General features: G+C 39.9%; 1 protein-coding gene across 5 annotated transcripts in view; it reads left to right on the plus strand.

Annotated features, from left to right (window-relative positions):
• Positions 1 to 609: 609 nt before the first annotated feature.
• The window catches only part of RABGEF1 (RAB guanine nucleotide exchange factor 1), a 57,565-nt gene continuing 30,827 nt past the window's right edge, over positions 610 to 27,347 (plus strand). For 2 of the 5 annotated variants that reach the window (XM_039238064.1, XM_039238065.1), the window contains exons 1-3: positions 610 to 700; positions 20,455 to 20,643; positions 23,913 to 24,079. In XM_039238064.1, the coding sequence (XP_039093995.1) occupies positions 20,465 to 20,643; positions 23,913 to 24,079 (346 nt within the window). In that variant the 5' untranslated portion in view covers positions 610 to 700; positions 20,455 to 20,464. Of the gene's footprint in view, positions 701 to 5,013; positions 5,137 to 20,454; positions 20,644 to 23,912; positions 24,080 to 27,347 lie in introns of all 5 variants that reach the window. The other 3 variants (XM_039238061.1, XM_039238062.1, XM_039238063.1) reach the window with 3 other exon arrangements.

A 27,347-nucleotide genomic window follows, 5' to 3' on the forward strand; every position in this document is an offset into this window, starting at 1 on the left:
CCATAGGTGGCATCCAGGATACAGAGGCAGCTGCTGTTTCCAGCATTCCTGAAATGGGAATCACGGGAACTGGATTCCGTTTAAGACCCGACCATTAGTAGTTAAATAATACCAACGATTATCTAACCTCGCGGGTCTTAATTATGCCTAGCTGTAAAAACGGCTTTTGGCTCAACCAATCTCTTTAAGGTCCTTTAATTCGAACACTAATATTCCTGACATCCGTAAAGGGACCGGAGTCATTGGTTTTTAAAGCGGCCTCCGTCTTCCATTCCACGCTGTTACAGGGGCCGAGGGCCCGGCAACGCCGCAGGAACGGGCTCTGAAGAAGACAGGGCACAGTGGCCTCTGGGCCGGTTCCAGGACGCTATCCGTCGGCACCGCAGGGCTAGCCTCCAGGCTAGACCTGTCCAGCCCTCTTCTAGACATCCGGCACTGCAGGCACTGTCACTCACGCCCGCCTTAGGCTCCCGCCACCCAGCGCGGATTCCAAGGGGAACCCACAACAACATCCTCCGCCGCGCGCCCCGGGACCCGGAAATGACGTCCGTGCGTGCGTGACGCGCACTCGCGGCGCCGGGGGCGGGGCGTGAGGGAGGGAGGGCCGGCGAGAGGGCGGGTTGTGTTCCTGGCGGAGCCGGGACCCACTCGAGCGACCCGCGCAGAGCGGCGGCCAGAGGCCCGTGGAGCCGCAGGCCAGGTACGGAGCGGACGGACGCGGGCCGAGGCTCTCGGCTCCGGGCGGCGGGGCGGCGGCGCTGTCCAGGCGGGGTTGCTGGGTCATTCGCCCGTGCCGTCTACCCGGCCGGGGCCGTTTCGCTTCGGTGCTTCCAGCCGCCGTCGGTCCCAACCCGGGGCCCGCGGCGCGGCCCTGACCGGCCCCAGGCCGTCGCCGGCCGCCTTAGGTCTGGTCGCGCTGAGCCTGCCCCTTTCAAGCGCTCGTCGCCAAGTTCTGCGCGGCCCGGCCCAACTCCGACGGACAGACGCTTGTCATTTCCTGGCTGCCTCCTGCCACCCGTCCTCCCCTCGCAGGGTGGCTTCCTTTTGGCCGGCTTCCTCTTCACTCCCCAGCCCGCGGAGTCGGAGGGGACACCTGTGGTGGCTGCCGGTCGGCTCGTGCCCTGGGCCCCTCGGAGGCCCGTCCGGGTTGGCGTCTCAGACCCAGATCGCAGCCCGGTGTTGGCAGGGGCGCCGGGGCTTCACGGACCCGCGTCGGTCTTGGGGAGGGAAAGGTCCCGGAGCCGAGAGGGTGCAGTCTTTTCGTGATGCGGGGACTTGAACACCGGTCCTAACTTTTGCGCGGTGGTTGAGGGGGAAGTTGTGGGCCTGGAGTTAGGAGCAGAAGTCCCTGCTTCCGAACTGGCTTAGAAGAGAGCAGAGGTGATGCCCATCACGGAAGTTTAGTCACGGGGAGGGAGGGACTCAGCCGCTTTAGAGAGTAGGTCATAGACATCTGGTGGTGCCTCAGCGCCGGCGACCAAGCCCTGTGGTTGGGAAGTGTCAGTGGGCTCTGGTGGGCTCCTTTTACCCTTGAGATTAGATGTGAAAATCTGTCAAGACGAGTTGACAGCATCACCAGGGAAGTCGTTTTTTGGATATGAAGTTTTACTTTTGTTTGTGAGATGAAAAAAACAGTTGTACCTTTTTTTCCTGTAAGCCTGAAACTGCTTTTTAAAAAGCCTGTTAATATAAAATAGTTAAAACAAGCAAGCTTGCCAGACGGGTAAGATTTGAATGTGTCGTTAATTCATTTAATGATAAATAATGTTAACTTGTAAGCGTTACTGGTTGTTATGCGGAAGACTAAGACGAGTTCAGGATTTGAAATTTCACGGACCTTCCAAGCAATCATGTTTCTTTCTAGGAGTTAGAGAGGGACCGTAAAGATACTTTCAATACAGTGTGGTAAATGGAGCTAAGATAGAGCCCTGAGGAGGGACACTGAAGGGTATGTAGGGTGAATCAGGGAAGAGTTTATGGAAGTGTCTTGAAGAATGATAACTTTGAAACTAACAGGATTGGGTGGGAATTTTAGGGATAGGTGGGAATGTGGGGGTGAGAGATAAAAGGAGAATAGGCCAATAACTGACTACTAGGAGATGGTTTTTGAAAAGTAAAAAAGTGCAGGGCAGAGATGCAGGAGCTGTTGATGACAAAACTGAGGCAGGGTTTTAAGGAGGGTCTTTCCATGATTAAAATGGAATTTTAGGCAGCTCTTACACACAGGCTGCTACTGGGCTGATGAATACTGTGTGGGTTCAATGTGGTGCTTGATTATGTGCTCATTAAATGTTTGAATTGAGTTGTGTGCTCATTTACTAGTTGTTTCATTGTGTAAAAAGTGTCTGGCCCTCTAATTTGTAAGCTTCTATAAACAGGAATTGTACTTCTATCTGTTTGCATTCTCAGTCCGAGTTGGGCATTCACAAGTGTTCAATGTGTGCTTGTTAACTTAATGAGAATTCATTGATTTCTGATGTTGGTTTCCAGAAGGGGGAAAATCATCAGTACTTAGCTTATTTTAATATCTACATATAGAAGACCTAAGTTCTTGTTTCATTTACTTGTGTTAGTCTTTGGCTGGAGACATAGAATTTCAATCTTGACTATGAGTTTAATTTTTGGCACCTGTGTTTTTATTGTTTGCAAAGTTAACATCTGCAGCAGAGATGACCCATTCCTAAAATGGAGAAGAAAGCTACGTAACACACCTGTCCTGTGATTCAGAATAGAAATGCTGTTAAGTGGCTTCTTAACCCATAAATAAAGTTATCACACTAAAAACAAGAGTTTCATGGTAGAAGTCAAACATTTTGAAAGTCTTATTAAATACTTGTTTCTATCATAAAGCATCATGGAAACAGTATGTATGTTTCATATGACTGGAATCCCTGGAAATAGTTGTCAAACACTTAGGAGAAACAGTAGTGGACTTACCTTCATCCCACATGATATTATGTAATGATATTATATTTTATTCACTTGATATTTGGATAAAGCTCCTCAAATGCTTAAGAAAAAGCTGTACTCTTATGAGTTACCCTGCTTTCAAGTTACCCTGTGAGATTTCTGTGTTTGATGAAGTTCCTGTCGGTGGGGTAGAAAGTGTAATTTCTATTGTATAGTAGAACATTTTTTCATGTTTCATTTTCATGTTTCTGATAGCATAGCCTACTTGTTGATGGTCACCAGGAGGGTGAAGAACTGTAATTACATCAATTAGGGAGATAAGTATGTGGTTAGAAGTCAGAAGTTATGAATTCATGAATGGGTTAAATTGCACACACTAAGGTTCTTAAGCTTTTTATTTTCGTCAAATGACATCAAGAAGATTGCTAAAATCCCTGAAGCAGGGATGTAGCAAAATCCCTATAGCAGGAGGGCAGCAGGAGTTTTGGGGGCTCTGAATTCTGTGCGGTCTCACCTTAAGGTATGGTTGGCAGCATTCTCTGTGCCAGGCACAGGGCAGCTCAGAAGGATTTGAAGCTCCTTTTTGAATCATTTTTCAAGCTAATCTCTTTAGTTCCCATTCAGAATAAATAATTGCAATTGCATTTGTGGTGATTTGGTCTGTGTTTTCAGATTAAAAATGACTTTTGGGGGATTTTTACATGGGATATATTTATAAATTTCTGTGTGCTTCAAAGTTAAAAATACATAATGAAAGTTTTATTTCTGTAGTTCCTGCTGTTAGAATTTCTTAATTTTAGACACAGTTTTTGCAATATTTCTTTTTTCTTTTGGAGCACAAAAAAAGGTAATGCCTTTAGAAATTGAACTCATAAAATGCTTATTAATGGAAGAAAGTAATCTTGTTGTGCCGTGATTTTTAAATGGTGCATGTCATTTACTTATATTGCATGGTGTTCCAGAAAAGATTCATAATGACTTTCAAAGATACAGCATGTTATTGAGAACATACAGAAATAAGGAGGTGATGAATTTAGCACTGAGGGAGAAAAATTAAGATGAAAATTGAGATCTGTAAGATCCTCCTCATTGAGATGGAATGAGATCTGTGCACAAGGCACTTGGACTGAAGTCTTAAGTATTTGTTAGAGAGCTACAAATTTGACTCTGCTTTTTAGTGGTCTGTTCAGAAGGTGATATAATCAGTTGCATAGTTCAGTGATCATAAGATAAAAGACCAATTTCTGTTTGGATTCCCAGACTCCTTGTATTGACAGATTTCTCAGCTACATCCTTAAGTAAATAACAGCATGCATTTCATAGGGCTGTATTGTGCTTTACTTTGTTTTTTAATTAAGATTCTTCATTGCCTCATTGTGTAGGTTGATGACAAAACATAATGTGCTGGCAAAATAATGTGATCTAAGTGTGTAGATTTCTCCAGTGATTTAATTTAAGGGTCTGTTTTAGATGTTCTAGATAAGTAGATGGGGACTGTACATTCTTCAGGTTCTCTTCCATAAGTATTTTGTTTCTCAATGAAGCTTTTTGTTATAAAGTTACCTGTAAATCAGGGATTTGAGTTTGTGCTTCCTGACAAGTTCCTCAAGTACATCCATTTTTTTATGTTGTCATTTTATGTTTTCTGATCACAGAGCCATATTTTTCACGGGGAGTATGAGAATGGAGGAGTCTAACAAGGACTAATACTTACATGAAAGTCACCTCGCCTCCACGTATAGATGGACTTAGGGAATACCAAACACAGACCTAAGGTGCATTTCTGGAAGTCGGTTTGGGGTGTTAGCTCCAGCATAGAGAACATTGGCTCGAAAAGTCCAGGTATATAATTCACATTTAAAAGGGGAACAGATCTACTCATCTTAGAAGGGGTGTCTAGAAAATTAATATGTCTATATTTTGCTCAAGCTAAAAAGCAGACTGTTTAAGTAATAATAGTTCAAATTTATCAAGTGCTAGTGTGGGCCAGGCGCTGTGCGAGTAATAAGCCCTTCACATGCATTATCTCAGTGTTGACCACTCCCTTCACCTTCCTTCTTAAAAATAGAAAGAAATGTGGTTCAGAGTAGTAATTTGTTTCAGGTCACACAAGAGGTGATGGAGATTTGAACTCAGGTAGTCCAGCCAACTCAGTGATCTGCACCTAAGCACTTTATATTACCTGCTGCAGCGGACTAGACTGTGAGCTCACAGGTGGGACCAGAGGTAAGCACATTGGCAAGTATCGGAACCCACCATTACAAAAGGGCTGTGCACAGGACCTTCCTATCCAAATAATGGTCAGGGAGCTACAGCTTCAAGGCATTTGGCTATATTTTGTCAAGTTGGGGGAGCGGGGAGCGGGGGAGTCTTCTAAACATCAATCAGGATTCGCAAAGTGGGGTATTATTTTATGTGTTTGCATCTAAAATGCACATATTTTTTCTTTGTGTTTGCTCTGAATTTGCCTCAAGATCAGGAAAGCCACAATGATATTTATAAAGGTAGTGTACCATTCTAGAAAAAAAGGTTTATATCTAAATTTTAGAGTAAAACTTAAGCGGGTGATCTCACTGCTGTGATTTGGCATGAATTTAGGTTATGTTTTTGTAACGCCATTACTAGGTGTATGTGTTCTTAACTCTCATTCTGTTGTGTTAGGAATTGTATTGCATTAGAGTTGTGTAGATAAGTAAACCATCATTTATTGTGCATTTTCATATGTAGCTGTTTCAGGTAATTCTGGATTGTTTTGTTTTTGTTTTTTGAAAATGAAAAACTGTATGACCATACAGTTCCTACAGTATATTGTAAATTTGTGACCTAGCCTATGAGACTAGAGAATAGAGAACACCCTTATTCACCTTTAATCAGTAAACAATGGGTGGAACTGTTGTTGTCTAAATGTAGTTATGTAACTTAATGGTTCCTTGATTGCATTTCCATATTGCTTTTGACATTGTTTTTGAAACATGTTCCTGAAAAATAAGCTGGGCTAGTGACCACAGTTCTGAATAGGATATTATGAGAAGAATGCAAATAAAAAATGTGAAGACAAAAAATAAACCTGTAGGCCGATGAAATAAAATGTCTAAAATCCATTATAATTAGTGTCTCCAGAAGTGATGTCCTTGGCTTCTACTTAACAAGCTGGATTATATCTTTATTTATATTAATCTATTAGCCATTGCAGTTGTTCTCGTAGTGTGGTAAGTGTGTAGATTTTATTTGTCTAGGGCTTCAAATGTTGTATGGTCACGGGTGGACGCATCTTAAGTATCGTTTATGAGGAATAATCAGATGGCAAAGTGTTTTCATACCCTATGCTGACTGCTGATGTTCAGTATTTAAGTTCTTTTAATATCAACTATATGTAGACACGACTTTCTCCCAAGAACCTACTTTTGTTCTTGGACATATTTGGGAACATAATTGCAGATACTTTTTTGTTGTTATCCATAAGAAGCTATAGGCTATCTCTTTGAAGATCTTTTCAATTCCTGTATGGGCAACCGAAAAAGAAAGAGAAGGGTCAGGGAGGAAAACTCTTGTCTTTGGTCTAGTAATTGAATAAATAAGTTAGAAAATAAAAATCTCAACTTATTATTTATATGTAAATAGTGCTTGAGAAATAAGCTGAGGTCTTTTGAAGCTTAAGGTTCTTAGATTGTAACAGAAAAGCTAATCAGGAGGTTGGATTTTAGGCCCAGCCAGTTCCAGCCCCAAACACAACCACTAATTGTGATGATGGTGAGTCTGCCGTTTAGGTAAATATAATGTAAAGATTTCAGTTTCATGCTTCAATCAACACTTGAGCTATATTTGGAGAAGAAGAACCTGAGTATTTTTTCTTTTAAGTTTTGTTTTTCCTTTTTCTGAGGTTTAAATTCAGGAAGTTTAGTTTTTATAGTTAAGAATTTTAGTGATTTTATCAAACTACCCAGTCTAGTAAACATTTTATTACCCCATAATATCTTCTGATCTTTATTAATGTTTGTTTCTAGAACTGTTTACCTTTTATTTTGTGATAAAAAAATTGTTTACTAGTTTATGGAAGCATTTCAGAATTCACATAAGGTATATGTATGAGATTTTTTTTTTAATTTTTTGAGAGAGAGAGCGCATTAGTGAGTGTGCACAGGCAGGGGAGGGACAAGAAGAGAGAGGTGACAGAGACTCTGAAGCAGGCTCTGCACTGACAGCAGCACACTTGATGTGGGACTTGAACTTATGAGATCACAGCCTGAGCCAAAGTTGGATCCTCAACCGACTGAGCCACCCAGGTGTCCCTGTGTGAGTTTTATCATATTGCAAAGAAGTCTGGTATTTATGTTCTATGTTAATGTGTAGTTCTACCCTTTGAGCTGCCATAGATTTTTCTAAAAGAAGTTGGTTGCAGCCATTGCTTTGCATTGGACTTCAAGGTCATTGGTAAAAGTATGCTTCTTAGCCCCCAGTGATTACTAATTTCTAACCACTTGGCTCATATTAGAATTTTCTTGGTGGATTAGCACTTTTATCCTTTAATCATTATTAGTGATTTTTGCCTTCAAGTCCACTTTGTACATCAGTATAGCTTTACTAGCTTTCTTTGGTAAATGTTGCATGCTGTATCTTTTTCCATCCTTCTGTTTTCTATTTTTTTTTAAATCTTGTCCTCAAAAGCATCGTGATGATTGGATTTAGTTTTTTTCTTTAGTCTGTTTTAATCTTTAAATTAGAATATTTAGTCTATTTTCATGTAATGTGATTGTCACTGTATTTGGTGTTAGATCTACCATCTTTTGATAAGTTTTATTTTTGACTCATCAGTTTTGTTCCCTTTTCCTTTTTTCTTGCCATCTCGGATTATTATTAAATATTTTCCCTGTCGTAATTGTTTAGTTACATATTCTTTTATTACCCTTTTTGTGATTATACTAGCAATTATAACATATACCATTGACTTACTGCAGTCTAATAAAAATTATAACTTTTATCACTTCTCCAGTAATGCTAGAACTTTAGATACTAACTCAGTTTGTCATTTTCCTGCCTTGTTGTATTACTGTTTTACTTGTTTAATTCTACAGATATTTTAAAACCTGCAAGAAATTATTGTTTTAACATGTAATCTGTAGTTGGGTGGATTTATGTACATATTTACTGTTTCCATTACTCTTCATTCCTTCCTGTATTTCTGTGTTTCTCTTTGGGATAGGCTAATTTTTCTTTTCATTTGAAGAGTATCCTCTGGTATTTCTTCTAATGCAAGTGGGCCCGTAAAGAATTCTTTCAGTTGTTGTTTGTCTGAAAATGTCTTTATTGTGCTTTTATTTTTAAAGGATATAGTCACTGAGCAGCACATTCTAGGTGGGCATTTTTTTCCCAGCACTTTAAAGAGGTCATCTGTTGTCTTATGGCTTTTATGATTTCTTTTGAGAATTTAGCTGTTAGTTTTACTGTTGCACCTATGAAAGTAATGTGCTTCTTTTTCCCACTGGTTACTTTTAAAAGTTTCTCTTTGTTTTTGATTATCAACATTTTAAGTATGCTATATCTTTGTGTGTGTGTGTGTGTGTGTGTGTGTGTTTTGTGCTTTTATGTTCACAGAATTTCTTGGATTTGTGGCTTGTTTTTTCATCACTTTTGAAATTTCCATTCTTTTATTTATTTTTTAAATTTTGCTTTAGAGAGAGAGAGAGAGCACATGTGTGAGCAGATGAGAGGGACAGAGGAGGGGGAGAGAGAGGGGGAATCTTAAGCAGACTCCACACTCAGCACAGAGCCTAATGAGGGGCTCCACTCATGAATCCATGAGATCTTGGCTTGAGCCAAAATCAAGAATCGGACAGTCGACTGACTGAGCCATCCAGGTGCCCTGGTTCTTACTTTTAATATTGGTTCTGTCTTATTCATTCTTTCCTCTTCTTTTGAGGGACTCCAGTTACATACTTGGTACAATTTTCCACAATGTTCCTCATTCTCTTTACACTACCCACCCCTCACCCCTGTCTATATTTCCTATTAGTTTTTCTCTCTGCTTCTGTATGAATATATTTTATTGACTTGGGTTCCCGTTTCTAATCCTCTTATCTGCTAAGCCTGGTTTGTTGTTAAATCTACCCTTTGAATTCTTAATTTTAGTTATTATACTTTTCAAATCTAGCATTTCAGTTCAATTCTTATAGATTACAATTCTCAGTTGAAATTCTTCATTTTTAAAGTATGTTCTTACTCCCTTTCTTCACCTATTTTTTATTTACTTCTCACCTATATTCCTAAATAGGGAATTTAAGTAGCTATCATTATTTAAAAGTCTTTTTTTAAAATGTTTATTTTATTTTTTTTGAGAGAGAGACAGCGCACGAACAGGGGGCGGGGGAGAGAGAAAAGGAGAAGGAGACACAGAATCTGAAGAGAGAGAGAGAGAGAGAGAGAGAAAGAGAAAAGGAGAAGGAGACACAGAATCTGAAGCAAGCTCCAGCCTGTGAGCTGTCAGCACAGAGCCATACGCATGGCTCAGACTCAGCAACCGTGAATCATGACCTGAGCTGAAATCGGAGGCTTAGCCGACTGAGCTACCCAGGTGCCCCTAAAAGTCTTTCTTTTGGGATGCCTGGGTTGGCTTAGTCAGTTAAGCCTTTGGCTTCAGCTCAGGCCATGAACTCATGGTTTGTGAGTTTAAGTCCTGCATCAGGTGAGCTCGTGCCCTGCTTCTTTCTCCCCCTCATCCTCCCTCCCCCCCCTCCCCCCCAGGATTCTCTCTCTAAAAAATAAAAATAAAATAAAATAGGGGCTCTTGGGTGGCTCAGTCGTTTAACTGTCCCACTTCAGCTCAGGTCATGATCTCACAGTGCATGGGTTCAAACCCCGCATTGGGCTCTGTGCAGACACCTAGCTCGGAGCCTGGAGCCCGCTTCCGATTCTTTGTCTCCCTCTCTCTCTGACTCTTCCCTGTTCTCTCTCTCTCTCTCTCTCTCAGAAATAAATAAAAAACATTAAAAATTAAAAAAAAATAAAATGTTAACTTCATTGTCTGCGTCATCCGAGCATCTGTTTTCTTTTTGGCTTTTAGTTAGGTGAATGCTGGGTGTTGTGAATAAAATGAAGTTCCAGATGATGCTGTTCTTTTTTTCTTTTTTTTAAGTTTATTTATTTATTTTTGAGAGAGAAGGAGAGAGAATCCCAAGCAGGCTCTGTGCCATCGGCACAGAAATCAAGAGCTGGTCGCTTAACAAACTGAGCCACCCACGCGCTTCAATGCTGTTCTTTTTCAGAGAGGAAATGTGTCCTCCCTTTTGCTAGCCAGGTAGAGTAGAGATTTATCATATAATCCTATTAGGGATTGAGCTAATGGTTGAGATTGTGTCCTGGGTTGATAAGGCTAGTTTCCTTCTGGTTTGCCTTTACCACTAGTCATCCAGGGCTTCTAACTGATAGTCTAGCAAACTCACAGGTACCTCTTCGCCTGGTGGTTTCTGTACTGTAATCTTTGTCTCTTGAGAACAGTGAGATTACTGAAAATTCCACGTTTTTTTCCCTTAAAGATTTTATTTTTAAGTAATCTCTACACCCTACATGGGACTCAAACCTACAACTCCAAGAGTTGCATGCTCTACCAACTGAGCCAGCCAGGCCCCCCTGAAAATTCCACTCTTGGTTTTCAGAGGTTTTCAGTTTTGTTTTGAAGCTCTCTGTGCTGCTGTAGAATTTGGTAAATGTCCTTAGGGGAAAACCAGCCTCGTGTTAGACCTGGCTCTTTGACTCTCCTCTTTAACTGGGATTTTGGCTCCTTGAGTCTTGCCTTTCTTTCATCTCTTCCAAAAGCTCTCGTGGTTCCTCTGTCTATGGTCAGTCTGGATTCTCAGCCTTTTGCCCCAGAGTCAGCAAATGTATTTGGTGAAAAAGTGACTTCAGAATGTCACTTTGTTTCTCTTCCGTTCCTCTCTTTTTCCAGAATCCAGAGGCTTCTAGTTTTGATTGCTTCATGTTTTTTTGATGCCTTTAAACATTGATTTAAAAATGTATCTGTCCTCTGCCTGACTTATCTCACTCAGCATAACACCCTCTAGTTCCATCCATGTTGCTACACATGGCCAGATTTCATTCTTTCTCATTGCCATGTAGTCTTCCATTGTATAAATATAGAAGGACAGATACCATATGTTTGCACATATAGGTGGATTAGGAGGAACTTAACGGAGGACCATGGGGGAGAAGAAGGGGAAAATAGTTGGGGAGAGGGAGGGAGGCAAACCATGAGAAACTTTTGAATGCTGAGAACAAACTGAGGGCTGATGAGGGTGGGGGAGAGGGGAAGGGGGGTGATGGGCATGGGGGAGGGCACTTGTTGGGATGAGCACTGGGTGTTTTATGTAAACCAACTTGACAATAAACTATTTAAAAATTAAATTAAATTAAAAAATAAAAAATGTGGGGCGCCTGGGTGGCTTAGTCGGTTGAGCGTCCGACTTTTGCTTAGGTCATGATCTCACAGTTCGAGGGTTCGAGCCCCGCATCGGGCTCTGTGCTGACTGCCAGCTCAGAGCCTGGAGCCAATTTCAGAGTCTGCATCTCCCTCTCTCTCTGACCCTCCCCTGCTCACGCTGTCTCTCTCTCTCTCCTAGAAATAAATAAAAACATTTAAAAAAATTAAAACATAAATAAAAAATGTATCTACGGGCACCTGGGTGGCTCATTTGGTTGGACGTCCGACTTTGGTTCAGGTCATGATCTTGCAATTCATGGGTTTGAGCCCTGCATTAGGCTCTGTGCTGACAGCTCAGAGCCTGGATTCTGTGTCTCCCTCTCTCTCTCTGCCCTTTCCCTACTCAAGCTCTGTCTCTGTCTCTCAAAAACAAATAAATATTGAAAAAGTTAAAAAAAAAAAAAGTATCTAGCTTTCTTCGTTCCCTGTAGCAGTGTTGGTCTGCCACAAGCTACTCCATTGTATTCAGAAGAGAAAGTCTCCCACTAGTAATGAAGTCATGAGAAGAAACTAATCTTTTAATAATTGTTGTTCCTTCTTTATCGCAGTGGTTCTCAAAGAGTAGTCCTTCACCACATCGCCTGGGAACTTTTTAGGAATGTAGCTTCTCTGGCCCTCCCCCTGACCTCTTGAATCAGAAACTGGGTTGGGAGCCAGGAAATACTCTGCTTTAAAAAGTCCTCCACGTGATACTGATGCATGCTAAAATTTGAGAACAACTGCTTCATAAGTTAGTCACTTTGCAATTTAATTTTCTATTCCTACCTGCATTGGGCCCTGGAGAGTGTATATGGGACAGAAGTGAAAGAAAATGGTCTATGCAGGTACTTTGTTGGTCTTCTAAATAAAGAATTTAATAAATTTAGGAAATATGTATGGATTACTCACTCTGTTCCTGGCAGAACAGTGCTATGTCTGTGTATGTGGAGTGGCCATATAAGGAAGTTATTATAATAGAGTGTGAGTATTATAATAGCTGTATTTATAAAATACTGTGAGAACCAGAGGGATAGAATTATTTTGTCAATGGGGAAAAGGGAGTCAGATGCTATTTGAACAGGATGGAATTTGAAGGTGGACTAACAGGAGGGTTTTATAGGCTTGTTCATAAATAACATGACCATGTAATTTATTATCTAGAGCAGATCACTTTCGAGAATGAAATGGATGCTTTTTTGCTAGGACAACAGGCATAAGCCAGGACTGTTTTCATGAACTGGGAGATGTGATTACCCACTTGATAAGGAGCAAGTGATGCTGTGGACCCATAGTTCTGTTTTAACTTATGGAAACCTCATTTCTTTCAATTATTTGTTTACAGTTCCAGTTTATAATTCTTCCTGGATGATTTTTATAGTTTCCTAGGGCTGCTGTAAACAGATTGGGTGGCCTAAAACAACAATTATTTATTCTGTCACTTTTCTAGAGGCTAGAAATCTGAAACCAAGGTGTCAGCAGGGCCGTGTTGTCTCTGAATACTGGAGATGCTGGCTGGGTGTTCTGCACTTCCTTGGCTTGTGGCCACATCACTGCAATCTCCGCCTCTGAGGCCATGCGACCTCTGTGTGTATGTCTCTGTGTCTTTCAGGGCCTTTTTGTAAGGACACCAGTTATTGGATTTAGGGACCACCCTAAATGCGTATGACCTTATTCTGTAATTACATCTGCTTATTTCCAAAGCAGGTTTCATTCACAGTATTGAACTCAACCTTTTTTGGGGACACAATCTAACGCACAACAGACGGTATGGTTTTAGCTTTTGAAAATCTCTGCAGATTAATTGGAATGAATTTTTATTACATACAGGACACTTCTCAGAGGCATAAACATAATACAGATTTGTAATTCATTGAGCCAGCTAGCAAATCTGAATAAATACATTTTCCATCCGGGCAGTTCTTTTTGTATTTCTCTTATCTCGTGATGTGTGTGTGTGTGTGTGTGTGTGTGTGTGTGTGTGTGTGTGTATCACTTTGCTCAGCCACAGCAAATGGCTGCAGCAAAGCTAAAACCAAGATATAACTCACAGTTGTATCAAAAATATGAAGCTGTTAGTGGTTGAAAGCATGTTATGGATTGCAGTCTGTTGCTAGTTTGAGTGGAGTTAAGAGAATATTTGGTCATTTACTTATTGAATAAACTGACCGTTTGGGGAATTGCCTGATGCCATGGAAGAGAGGATGGAGCATAGTAGGAAGTAAACCAGAGTGGCCAGTTTATTTAGCATGCACGTTTGGGTTGTTAGCCTGGGCAGTGGCATGCTCAGATTGGAATCATAATTTCACATATCTGGAGAGGGTGCAACTTAAAACAATAGATTGTTGTCAAAAACTCATTCTGTAAGAATGCTGCTCTGCCGGCTTTGCTCATTCCAGCAGTATAAGCTCTACATTATATTTCGTGGGTTTGATTACCACTTGGAATCATTTGGGCAGGCCAGTGTTTGGGTACTTTGTTTTGTTATATTTAACACGAACTCTGCCACTGCTTCTCTGTGTGGTATTTACATTCATTTTGGAAGCAATGTATTTAACGATATGAAAGTTAGTGAAGTGAAGGACTAACATAAAGTGAAGGACTAAAAGATGACATAAAAAGAGCGCTTAGAAAGAGACAAAGATTATATGTCAACTATACTTCAATGGAAAATAAAGGAAGAAAGATGACATAGAAAAATGAGCAAAGAACGCGAATGGTTAAATTCTTCAAAGAAGATACTCAATTTAAAATTGTATATATTGGCCAGTAAATATTAAAGATGGTTTGGGAAATGCATATTAAAACAAAAAACGATTAATTTTTTTCCTTTTCAGATGGACCAAATAAAGATTAATAATCCAGTATTTATGAGTTTCCGGGAGAGTAGATTCTCTCATACACAGTAGGTAGGAATGTAGATAGATACAATCATTTTCTGAAGCCAGTTTGGTTGTATATATCAAAATTTTAAATGCAGAAACCTTTATGGGTGCCTGGGTGGCTCAGTTGGTTGAGCACTCAACTCTTGGTTTCGGCTAATGTCTTGGTCTCATGGTTGTGGGATTGAGCCACGTTCAATGTGGAGCCTGCTTGGGATTCTCTCTCTCTCTCTCTCTCTCTCTCTGTCTCTATTTTTGCTTCTCTCTCTCTCTCTCAAAAATAAATAAATTTTAATAAAAATAAAAATGCAGAAACCCTTTGACATTCTGTTTCTCAGAAGCTTTTCCTGTTTTGTGATTGGTCTACTTATATCCTTATCCTGCATATCAGAGATTTACAATTTCTTTTTATTCATATAATTTCTGAATATAATAAAATACTTCATTGTCATATTTTCTTAAAATATTTGCCTATTTTAATTTTTTAGTGTTTATTTGAGAACCAGTATGAGCGGGGCAGGAGCAGAGAAATGGAGAGAATCCTAAGCAGGCTCTGCACTGTTAGCACAGAGCCCCATGTCGGGCTCAATCTCGCGAACTGTGAGACCATGACCTAAGCTGAAATCAAGAGTTGGATGCTTAACAAACTGAGCCATCCAGGTGCCCTTGCCTTTCCATTTTCTAAGTGGGCCTTTTAAAAACTAGAAAGAAGTTTCAATTTATGTATTTAAGTCTGTTTCTTTTTAAAAATTTCCTTCAGTTTTTAAGCTTAAATAGCCCTCAGTCCTTTAAAAGTTTCCCAAGGTGTGATAAGTCAGTTAAGTGTCTGACTCTTGATTTTAGCTCAGGTCCTGATCTCACAGTTCACTAGTTGGACCCCTACATCCAGCTCTGTGCTGACAGTGTGGAGCCTGCTTGGGATTCTCTTTCTCTAACTCTCTCTCTGCCCCTCCTCTATGTGCTTGAATGCTCTCTCCCAAAATAATTAAATAAACCAAAAAACGTCTTTTGAAATTTTATTGTCATTTGTAGTAAACTTGAAATTTTTTAGACACTTGACATTTATAAATTGAGTTTCCTCAGTAAAAATTGGTATGTCTTACCAACTACTTCAGCTTTCTTTATATTTATAATATTTATTATAAAATCACATAATTTTCCTATTACAGTATTTCCTGGGTGGTTTTACATTTTGATACTATTGTGATGGGATCTCTTTTTATATTTCCAAACTTGTTATTGTTAGACTATTGTAAGAGCTCCATAGATTTCATGTACACATATTTAGCTTGTTTTACATAAATATAAATTCTTTTATGTGATTTTGTAATCTAAAATTATTTCCTCATTGTTCATAGTGTTTTAAATTCTTACAGGCCTTCTAAGTATATAGTTGTATCTCCCATACTACGTAGCAGATGCTACAAGGGCTGCAACTTTACTTTTACTTTTGTAAAGTGCCTATCATAGAGTGTGAATCAGTGTATAATTATTTGTTAAATAAATGAGTGATGAGTAAAGAAAGCTATAAGAATATACATGTATACTTGATGTATATTTATCAAGAATATATATACTTTAAGAATATAGTGAATGTCTCTGGGTGATGTTTTTACATTCTACTTTCTTTTCTACTTGTCTATATATATCTTATGCTTCCATAAGTGGAGAAAATCAAATTTAAGGAGAAAAGCTGAGTTATTAGTTTTATTTCTTAACTGAGGTCAAGGACAGTGTATCATTTTAGTAGAGGATATTTCCTATAAATTGCAGCATAGAGGAATGAACTATGAGAACATGACATTGAAGCCAAAAACAGGAAGTAGGACTCTCATAAGAAAGATAGTGGGAAGCTACTCACATCCACAAAATGGTTTTTTTTGTTTGTTTGTTTTTGCTTATTTTATGAGATGAATTTGGTTTACATGCAGAGTCTTCAGGAAAAACACATCTAACTCTGGGATTTGTACTCCTCTGGCCTTTTTTTTACGGTACCTCAACCCAGATTGAATACTAGCCCTGGGGCAGAATTCGCAGGGATCTCCAGTGTCTCAGCAGTAGAGATTATTTTTACTCTGTCTTCCCTAATGCAATGGGCCAAGTGCATTATGCATTCTTTATGCCCAGGTTGCTCAATAAAAGCCTGCTTATTTGAGTGCCGTGCTCAAACAGGATCTGCATGTGTCCCTCTGGCCCTTCCTCCTGGGTGCAGTGGTGGGGGTAGCTTGCCTCTGGGTTATGGCTCCACTGACTCTTGAGGGATAGGTCTTTCTGTGCAGGAAAGACAGAATTGAGGCTCAGGCCGTTGATCCCCATAAGTTTCTCCCTAACTGAAGAGGATATGCTGCTTATATGTCTCTGGTGTCTAATGTAGGTGTGTCGACTGTACGTGCTTTGCTCCTCTGAAACAGAGCTGTCATCACCACTGCTTTCAAATCCTGGCATGCACTTTTGGTAGTTCACTTGCTCTCTTTGTTGTCTATACTCAGAAATCATCTGAGTGATGTGTTTAACTATCTCATATACGTTGGTTCAGTCATACGTGTTGTCACTTAAATTTCTTTAAGTGGAATTTTTTAAACCTCTGATTTGAAAGGACAGATAGATTAACAGGAAGTTGCAAAGATAATACAGAGAGGCCCTGTGTACTCTTTACCCAGTTTTCCCCAAAGGCTACATTTTACGTAACTGTAGTATACTGTCAGAACCAAGAAATTGACATCTGTCGTGTGTGTGCGCGTGTATAGCAGTTCTGTGTCACAGTCAAGATTCAGGACTATTCTGTGACCACTAAGAGCTCCCTCATGCCACCCCTTTATAATCATACCCTAGGTCAGTAGTCTCCACGACTCACCCCAGGTTTGGTAATTTGATAGGATTCATAGAACTCCTGTACTCCTGGCGATGTTTCATAGCCAGTGAGAGGATACAAAGCAGGATCAATAAAGGAAAACAGTGCATTGAGCAGAGTTTGGAGGATAACACACGTGAAGTGTTTTCTGTTAAGGAAACTCATCTAAGCCTCGAATTCCAGGGTTTTTATTGAAGTGTGGTCACATGGGCACAGGTGCCCTCACGATATGACCACATATCTGGAGTTAATGCAACTCCAGACCTCCAGAAAGGACGCAGGGTTCACCATACGTCACACTATTTACGCAAACTGTCTAAAGTGTGATTCAGAGCTCCAAGCATACAAAACATAAGGACACTCCAAGACTTCCATTCCCAGAAACTGACCATGAGCCAGTCGCACAAGCAGGCCCTTCTGAGAATGTGCATGATTTTTGAGCAACTCAGGCCTCTTTGGTTAACTCTTTCTTTACCCTGCCTTTTTCGATATAGGTAGGATATAGAGAAATAATGCTGAGCCAGCATGGAAGTGAGAGTTGGGGATTTGGGAGAGGTACTGCTTTAGAGTGGCCTTCCTGACAGTGCGACGTGAAAGCTGAGACCTACAGTATGAGAGAGTAATCACCATGTGAACAGCAGGACGCACAGCCCTAGGCAGCATCGGAACACATGTACAAAGGCCCCCAAAAAGAGACATAGAAAAGAGGCCCGTGTTAGTTTTTTGTTGTTGCCATAACAAATTACCACAAATTTAGAGCCTAAAACAACATCCATTTATTATCCCAAAATTCTTAAAGGCAGAAGTCCTGGCTGGCTCAGCTGGGTACTCTATTAAGGATCTCAAGAGGTCAAAATAAAGGAGTCAGCCAGCCTGATCTCTTTTCTGCTTCCAAACATACTCATGCTGGCAGAATTTAGTTGGTTTTGGTTATAGGACTGAGGTCATTCTCAGCTTCTAGAAGCCATCCACATTCCTTGGCTTAGAGTTGCTCCACCTTCAAAGGCAATAGTTCTTTGAATCTCTCTGACTTCCCATCCTGCCCTCCTCTGCTGATTTTTACAGGCATACTGTGCTTTATTGCACTTTGCTTTACTGAGTTTCACAGATACCACTTTTTTTTTTTTTAAACAAATTGAAGGTTTGTGTGACAACCCTGTATCGAGCAAGTCTCTCGGTGCCATTTTTCCAACAGCATTTGCCCACTTCCATGTTTTTGTGTCATGTCACAAAATCTGGATATCTTGCAATATTTTGAACATTTTCATTATTATTTGTTATGGTATCTATGATCAGTGATTACAATTCACTGAAAGCTCAGATGGTGGTTCACATTTTTTAGCAATAAAGTATTTTTAATTTAAGTACATTGTTTTTTTAGATGTAGTACTGTTGAGCACTTAATGGACTACAGTATAGTGTAAACCTAACTTTTATAGGCACTGGGAAACCAAAAAATTTATTTGACTCACTTTATTGTGACATTTGCTTTATTGTGGTGGTCTCAGCCTCAACCTGCAGTTTCTCCAAGATACATATTTTAAGAACAACTTTATTAAGTATAACTCACATACCACAGAATTAACTATCTCCTTTATTCCCACCCTCTCCCCCTTAGTCCTGAAGAACTGCTAATCTACTTTCTGTCTCTGTAGATTTCCCTGTTCTGAACATTTCATATGAAAGAGATTATATACTATGTGGCCTTTCAAGATTGGCTTCTTTCACTTAGCATAATGTTTTCAAGGTTAATCATGTTGTGATGTGTATCCGTACTTACTTCCTTTTTATGGCCAAGTAATACTTCATTTTATGGATATCGTACAATTTCTTTATCATTCATCCCCTTTTGGCTATTATGGATAATGTTGTTATAAACATTTGTGTACAAGTTTGTGTGGACATATGCTTTTTTTTTTTTAATGCTTATTTATTTTTGAGAGACACAGAGAGTGTGTGAGCAGGGGAGGTGCAGAGAGAGAGGGAGACATAGAATCTGAAGCAGGCTCCAGGCTCTAAGCTGGCTGTCAGCACAAAGCCTGATGCGGGGCTTGAACTCATGAACCATGAGATCACGACCTGAGCCGAAGCTGAATGCTTAACCGACTAATCCACCCAGGTGCCCCATGTGGACATATGCTTTCATCCCTCTTGTGTGTATACGTTGGAGTGGAATTGCCAGGCCATATGGTAACTCTCTTTAATTGTTTGATGAACTGTTAGACACTATTTTACATTCCCACCAGCAGTATATGAGAGTTCTAATTTCTCTACACCCTTGCTAACACTTGTTATTATCTGATTTTTTTTTTTTTTATCGTAGCCATCCTATTGGATGTGGAATGGTATTTCATTGTGGTTTTGATGTGCACTTCCCTGATTAGTGATCCTGAGCATCTTTTCACATGTTTTTTGGCTATTTGTGTATCTTCCTTGGAGAATTATCTATTCAAGTCCTTTGCTAATTTTTCATTAGATTATTTGGGTTTTTGTTGTTGTTGTTGGGCTGTGGGAATTCTTTATATATTCTGGATATTAATCCCTTAGCAGATACATGGCTTGCAACTATTTTTTCTCATTCTATACAGGTTGCCTTCTCACTCTGTGGACTATTTCCTTTTCCATGCAGAATGTTTTAGGTTTGATACATTCACATTTGTCTATTTTTCCTTTTGTGGCCTGTGCTGCTTTTGGTGTCATATACGAGAAATTGTTGCCAAATCCAATGTCATGAAGTTTTTTCCCTGTGTTTTCTTCTAGGTGTTTTATAGTTTCAAATGTTACATGTAGGTCTTTAATCCAATATTAGTCCTTTCTTAAAGTGTTCTATATATTATTGAGAAGGAAATAAGAAGTGTTTTCTTGGGGCGCCTGGGTGGCTCAGTCGGTTTAGTGTCCAACTTCGGCTCAGGTCATGATCTCAGGGTTCGTGGGTTCGAGCCCTGTGTCGGGCTCTGTGCTGATAGCCAGCTTAGAGCCTGGAGCTTGCTTCATATTCTGTGTTTCCCCCCCTCTACCTGGCCCTCGCCTGCTCACCCTGTCTTTCTCTCAGAAATACATAAAACATTAAAAAAAAAAAAAAGTGTTTTGTATGACTCTGTCAAGAATTTGCTTGCTTTCTTTTTAAGATTTTTATTTTAAATAATCTCTGCACCCAGTATAGGGTTCAAACCCACAATCCCAAGATCAGGAGTTGCATGCTCCACCAATGAGCCAGCCATGTGTCCCAGGAACTTGCTGTATTTAAACTCTTTCCCTCCCTCCCTGCCTATGAGTGAGATTATGGACTCACTCATATTTTTGTTAATTGCTATGCTGATAGAAGAATGATAGTGCAACAAACTTTCTTGTTTGTACTTGATTAGCAGAAAGAAGATGAGCCTGAAGTCTGAACGCCGTGGAATTCACGTGGACCAGTCGGAGCTGCTATGCAAGAAAGGATGCGGTTACTATGGAAACCCCGCTTGGCAGGGTTTCTGCTCCAAGTGCTGGAGGGAAGAGTACCACAGAGCCAGGCAGAAGCAGATTCAGGAGGACTGGGAACTGGCAGAGCGGTAAAAGGACTTAACTAGGGGTGGTTTAACACTGAAAAAGTTGGAGATATAGCTCTGTCGTTGTCAAAATCCATTTTTCTCACCTGTTGTGAGCTATCAGCAAATCAGCTTAATATTAGAAATGAATTTTTTCCCCTCGTCTTCTCAGTTAACATTTAATGAATAGCTTTCAGTGATTTCTTCATTTTATCTTTGTCTTATAATTATTTTGTGTTTAGAGTGTTAGACTGAGTTCTCTTTTTTTTAATGTTTATTTTTGAGAGAGAGAGACAGAGAGAAACAGAGAGGAGGGACAAAAGAGAGGGAGACACAGAATCTGAAGCAGGCTTCAGCTTCTGAGCTGTCAGCACAGAGCCCGACATGGGGCTTGAACTCACAAACCGTGAGATCATGACCTGAGCCAAAGTCAGATGCTTAATTGACTGAGCCACCCAGGTGCCCCTAGACTGACTTTTCTAAGATAGATAAAATATAGACTTCTTGGAGAAGAAGAATGGAGATACACATACTTCATGGTGAAAATTAAATGTAGTGATCTATCTGATGTTCCGAGCACAGAGCTCAGCACATGACTCTCATCAGGCATCATTTTTTTCATTATTAAAATAGATCCAGCATAGCACCTGCCATGGTGATAAACATAATAGTAAAAACTTTTTGATTTTTTTTTTTTTATAGTTTTATTTTGAGACAGAGAGAGACAGAGCATGAGTGGGGGAGGGGCAGAGAAAGAGGGAGAATCTGAAGCAGGCTCCAGGCTCTGAGCTGCCAGCACAGAACCCGACCTGGGGCTCGAACCGACGAACTGCGAGATCATGGCATGAGCCGAGGTCAGACGCTTAACCAACTGAGCCACCCAGGCACCTCAAAACTTTTTTGATTTGTATACAGAGGCTGTGCATTTTGGAAATCTAACTTTTTCTTAAAAATGAGGTTTCTTAGTCCAAAATAGTTTATATTATCCAGAAATATGATTATGATAAAAACTAAAAGATAAAATGGCTGGTGAGTATAGAGATGACTAAAATGCCATGAATGATGCCAGTCTCTTGCCACAGCATCCTAGAAACAGTAAAACTTCTCCATAAAAGAACACCAGACTGAACTCTGACAGCTTTTGCTAGTTTTTGTATCTAATCAGCCATATTTGTTGAGTGACTACTTTGCTAGTATCTGTGGTGAACTTGGAGAATTATAATGCATACTCACTGCTTTCAGTAACTCTATGGTCAAAGAGAAAATATAGACATAGAACATTAAGTATTTGCTCAGGTGTCCCACTGCACTCCTGATAATCTCAATAGCTGATCCTGTTTCATGAAGAAAGTAGCTTTCTGTTCTCTCCAACAGCAAAATGTACTCCTGTCTTTATGCTGACTTCTATTTTGTCTCAGAGAGAAGTGTGTCCCTATTCCATTCTCAGACTAACACTTCTACCTATGATTTCATTGCTGTTTCTTTCTGCTTCCATTTATGACCTTGCTTGAGATTTGCTACAGCACTGTTTCTCAAATTTAAGCAAGCATGAGAATCACTTATAAAAACAAGGATCACTGGACCTCACCTTGGAGTCTCTGACTTTAGTAGGGTGGGAGTGAAGTCTAGGAATTTGCATATCTAACAAGTTCCTAGGTGATGCTGCTGGGATCACTATATAGAACCCTTTTTCTAAAGAGAGATCTTTAGATTTATTATAGGGGCGCCTGGGTGGCTCAGTCGGTTAATTGTCCGACTTCGGCTCAGGTCATGATCTCACGGTTTGTGGGTTCAAGCCCCGTGTCGGGCTCTGTGCTGACAGCCAGCTCGGAGCCTGGAGCCTACTTCAGATTCTGTATCTCCCTCTCTCTCTGACTCTGCCCTGCTCGCTCGCTCGCTTGCTCTCTCTCTCTCAGAAATAAATAAAACATTAAAAAATTTTTACAAATAGATTTATTATAAACACCTCAAATACTTGGGACCTGGTTCAAAGTCAAATTTATTTCTTTTATTTACTCAATCCCAACATTTCTTCCTATCCTTCTTCTGTATCAGTTAATGACATCCCTGTTTTATTCAGTTGACTAAAAAACATTGGGAGTCATTCTTAATTTCTCCTTTACCTCCCTTACATGACCAATAAATAGAACTTAATCCAGCACAGAGAAGTCTCTTGAATTTCATCCTTTCTTATTTCCAGATCTATATTTTCTCTCACTTAAATCTGTGTATAATATATGCTTAATTATTGCCCCTCAAGTTATCGCATAGCAACCTGCATTAATTTTCTAAAGCATAGATCTGATGATGGTAATTTATTGGATTTACAGTCTTTCTTGGATCCCCACTACGTGGTGAAATCTAGGATTACAGTGGGCTTGGCAGTCAAGGTTTCTTAACTACCTGGTCACACCAGTAACGATGCTGATCTTAGTCTGCAAAGGAAACCATATGCCTTCACATTCATAGTTCTCTCTTCCTGGAATGCCCTTTCACTCTGTGGAACCCTATTCACCTCTTAAGACTGGTGTAAATATCACCACTGTAAGATCTTCGTCATTTCCTCCAGCAGATTAAGCTGTTCTTTCCTATCTTCTCATAGCAATTAGATTTTACTCTCTACTGTAGGAGCTATCACATTATACTTATCTCTTTTTCCTTTTCTTTTTTTCTTTTTTTAAATTTTTTTTTTTTTATTTCTAGGAGAGAGAGAGAGAGCGTGAGCAGGGGAGGGTCAGAGAGAGAGGGAGTCACAGACTGAAACAGGCTCCAGGCTCTGAGCTGACAGTCAGCACAGAGCCCGACGCGGGGCCCGAACCCACGAACNTGAGCAGGGGAGGGTCAGAGAGAGAGGGAGTGACAGACTGTGAAACAGGCTCCAGGCTCTGAGCTGGCAGTCAGCACAGAGCCCGACGCGGGGCCCGTACCCACGAACCGCGAGATCATGACCTAAGCGAAAGTCGGACGCCTAACCGACTAAGCCACCCAGGCGCCCCTCTTTTTCCTTTTCAACCTTGAGCTTGTTAGGGAAAACGACTGGAGTTTATTTATTTATTTATTTTTTACGTAACCTTAGTATGTTTACTAAATGAATATGATTCATGGAGAAGGTCCTTTTTGAAGTCTAGGAGTGTGTGGAATAGTTTCATTCAGGCACCTCAGACCTATTTGATATGTTTAGCCTCCATGTCTAAAAATTCTAGGTTCCCCCAGCAATTCATTGAGTAATAGCTTCAGATACTAGGAAAACTTGGAGGATATCTGGCTCATTCTTAATGTCTCTTGAATTGCAGACTTCAGCGGGAGGAGAATGAGGCCTTTGCCAGCAGTCAGAACAGCCAGGGGGCCCAATCCCTCACATTTTCCAAGTTTGAAGAAAAAAAAACCAATGAGAAGACCCGCAAGGTTACCACAGTGAAGAAATTCTTCAGTGCTTCATCAAGGGTTGGATCAAAGAAGGGTAATTTTCTTATTCTCTTTTTGTTTCTGTCCTCAACGAGATACAGAATAGACCCACAGTGCATGTGGGCTCTGCTTTTTAATTTTTGTAAGTGTTCAGGGGATATCAACCCATCTTTGAAATTGAAATTGGGCTTAAGGGTCACACAATATATGAAACCAAAAGTCTCTTTGGCTGGAGGACGTTGTATGTTAGAGAAACCTATTTTTATTACTCTATAGGAGGAATAAAGATAATTGAAATAGGCACTTTTATTTATAAAATTTATTCCCATCCAAATGGGTATCGTTTTGGATTTTTTTTTTAATGCCTTTAATTTTTGGATTCTGGTTTATTTTCCTTTGTGTAATATCCATACTTAGCCATTCCTTATCAGAAATGACCATTTCTAGGCTTAAAGTCATCTAAAAAAGAGGTTTTCTGAGAGCTTGAGAGACAGCTTGCATCTTGAAGACATAATATAGAGAACATAAAAGAGAAGGTTTGCTTTGGGCGCTTGGAGGGCTGAAAGTAACCCATAAAAGGCATTTTCTGGTACATGGATTTGTATGTACATTATCTTTTTCATTCGCTTCTTAAAATGCTGTATACCCAGCAATAGGATTGTTGATGAAGTTAAACGTGTTCTACCAGTCAGCAGACAGGCTAGTTGAAGTGGCTTAGCTGGAAGCAAGAATGTCTGTTGTCAACTTTGTCTTTGAACCTTTATGTTGGTAATTAGAGTTATGCATTAAATTTGAAATGGTGATGGAGACAAGACTGATGCTATGTGAAGAGTTGTTCTCTTGGACAAACCCCACCATCTGGGGTAATTGTCAGGAGCTTTTTTTGTCTGCCTAAAGGCAGGGAAATGAGTAATAATATCACACCTTAAGATCTTTGCTGGTCTTGGGCACCTGGTGGCTCAGTCAGTTAAGCATCAGACTTTGGCTCAGGTCATAATCTCAAAGTTCATATGTTCGAGCCCTACTCTGGGCTCCACACTGTTGATGCGGAGCCTGCTTGGGACTCTCTTTCTCTCCCTCTCTGCCCCTTCTGTGCTCTCTCTGTCTCTTTGAAAATAAATAAATAAACTTAAAAAGAAAAATATCTTTGTTGGTCTTTCAGATTTAATGGCTATTCTTTGTTTTGTTAGGAGGAAAGGTTGCTGGGGTACCAGGGTAGCTTAGCTGGTTGAGCATCTGACTTTGGCTCAGGTCATCTCATGGTTCAGGCCCGTGTCAGGCTTTGTGCTCATAGCGCGGAGCCTGCTTTGGATTCTCTGTCTCCCTCCCTCTCTGCCTTCCCTGCCTCAAAAATAAAGAAACATTAAAAAAAATTTTTTTAAAAGAAAATATTGATTATCACCAAAAACACAGGACTTTAATAAAAGCAAACCTTTAAATCTTTCTGTTCACGTGATTAATATGAAATTGTTTCTTGGCTGGCTGTCACTGTAGCAGTTTTCTCAATTGTAATTAGAATGGGAATAATCAGGACCTGTTAGAGATTAAATGAAGGATGTATTTGACTCATTTATTTATTAGGAGGTAGGGTAGTATGGTGGTTAAGAGCATAAACTTTGGAGTCACCCTTTTTTGCATCTCAGCTTTGTGGTTTACCAGCTGTCGTGACCTTGAGCAAGCTAATTTCTTTAAGCTCTGTCTATTCTGAGGGACAGTAATACCTACTATAGGCACGTCTTCAGAATTAAATGGGCTGATCCAATTAAAATAGTTCAGCACTGTACCTGACACAGTAAGTCTCCAGTAAATGTTAGCTAGTTGAAAATACACATCGTTTTTCTGATGGAGTGATCTCTACTAATAAGGAGCTCAAAGGTATTGATCAAAACCATTCATTCCTGTTTAGCTAAATTCTGTTTTTTTGATTTGAGAAAGTCTTATTAACCTTATGAATTTATAATATACAGTGAAATGGTGAACTATGACAGCACATGAAATAGTAAAGAAGTTCTAAAGCCATTGGCTCTAACTGCCTCATTTTACAAATAACAGTATGAAAGCCCATAAATATTAGCTAACTTATTCAAGGTCCTGTAAAATGTTGTAATATTAGAACTCAAGTCTCCTGGTTGCACTTTTTTCCCCATTATATCTCTCGACCTATAGTGTATTTATGTGCATGTATATCTCCATCTGTATCTGTATCTATGGATAAATATTTGATGAGGTTTCTGTTACTGAAGGACTTAATAGTCCTGCACAGTGACTATCCTTGACACTTAAAAAAAATCATATACTGGGGCACCTGGGTGGCTCAGTCGGTTAAGCATCTGACTTCGGCTCAGGTCATGATCTGATGGTTTGTGGGTTCGAGCCCCACATCGGGCTCTGTGCTGACAGCTAGCTCAGAGCCTGGAGCCTGTTTCAGATTCTGTATCTGCCTCTCGCTCTGACCCTCCTCTGCTCACACTGTCTCTCTCTCTCTCTCTCTCTCTCTCAGAAATAAATAAAACATTAAAAAAAAAAATCATATCCTAAGAGTGTCTGTATAATGTGCATTATTTTATGAAAGATTTGTACTTTATTATTTTTTTTAAAGCTTATTTATTTTGAGAGAGAGAGAGCACAAGTTGAGGGGGAACAGAGAGAGAGGGAGAAGGAATCTGCACTGATAGTGCAAAGCCCAATGCGGGGCTCAAACTCATGAACCATGAGACCATGACCTGAGCCGAAATCAAGAGTTCGGACGCTTAGCAAACTGAGCCATCCAGACACCCTGAAGATTGGTACATTAAAAGAAACAATCCCAAGTTATTTTTATTTAAAAAATATGTTTAGCCAGTATACTTCTTAGCTTCTTTTTGAATGATAGATTCTTACCTTAGATTTTTAATCTTTAGCGGTTTCTGGTCTATAGAAAGCATATGGGGATAAAGGCCTCAAAGTATTTAAAAAAAAATTGATGTGTGTGTGTATTACAAAAGAAGGTCCTGTTTGATCTTCGCTTCACAGACTGCTTATATAACTTTGCTAGATGAACTTTGCATTTCAGACTGATTTTTTGGTCTTTGCATGTGGATAAGGTTAGCCAATACTAAATGTGGTTTTAATTTATTGAGTCTTGGCTAAAATAGACCTTTTGTGTTCTGTATTCTTTATTTCACTTCATTGATACATGATGCCTTTGCTCTTAATATTTTTCTTGCTTCTACGGTGGCATGAAAGAAAGTTCTGAAACCAAGGGAGGTTGGTGGTAAACAGGACATAAATATAGCCTTCCAATGATTTTGAAGAACATTTAATACCCTGTTAAGAGTTGGAAT

The sequence above is a fragment of the Hyaena hyaena genome, unplaced genomic scaffold, assembly GCF_003009895.1.
Source record: "Hyaena hyaena isolate Hyena2069 unplaced genomic scaffold, ASM300989v1 scaffold_135, whole genome shotgun sequence".
Lineage (NCBI taxonomy): Eukaryota > Metazoa > Chordata > Mammalia > Carnivora > Hyaenidae > Hyaena > Hyaena hyaena.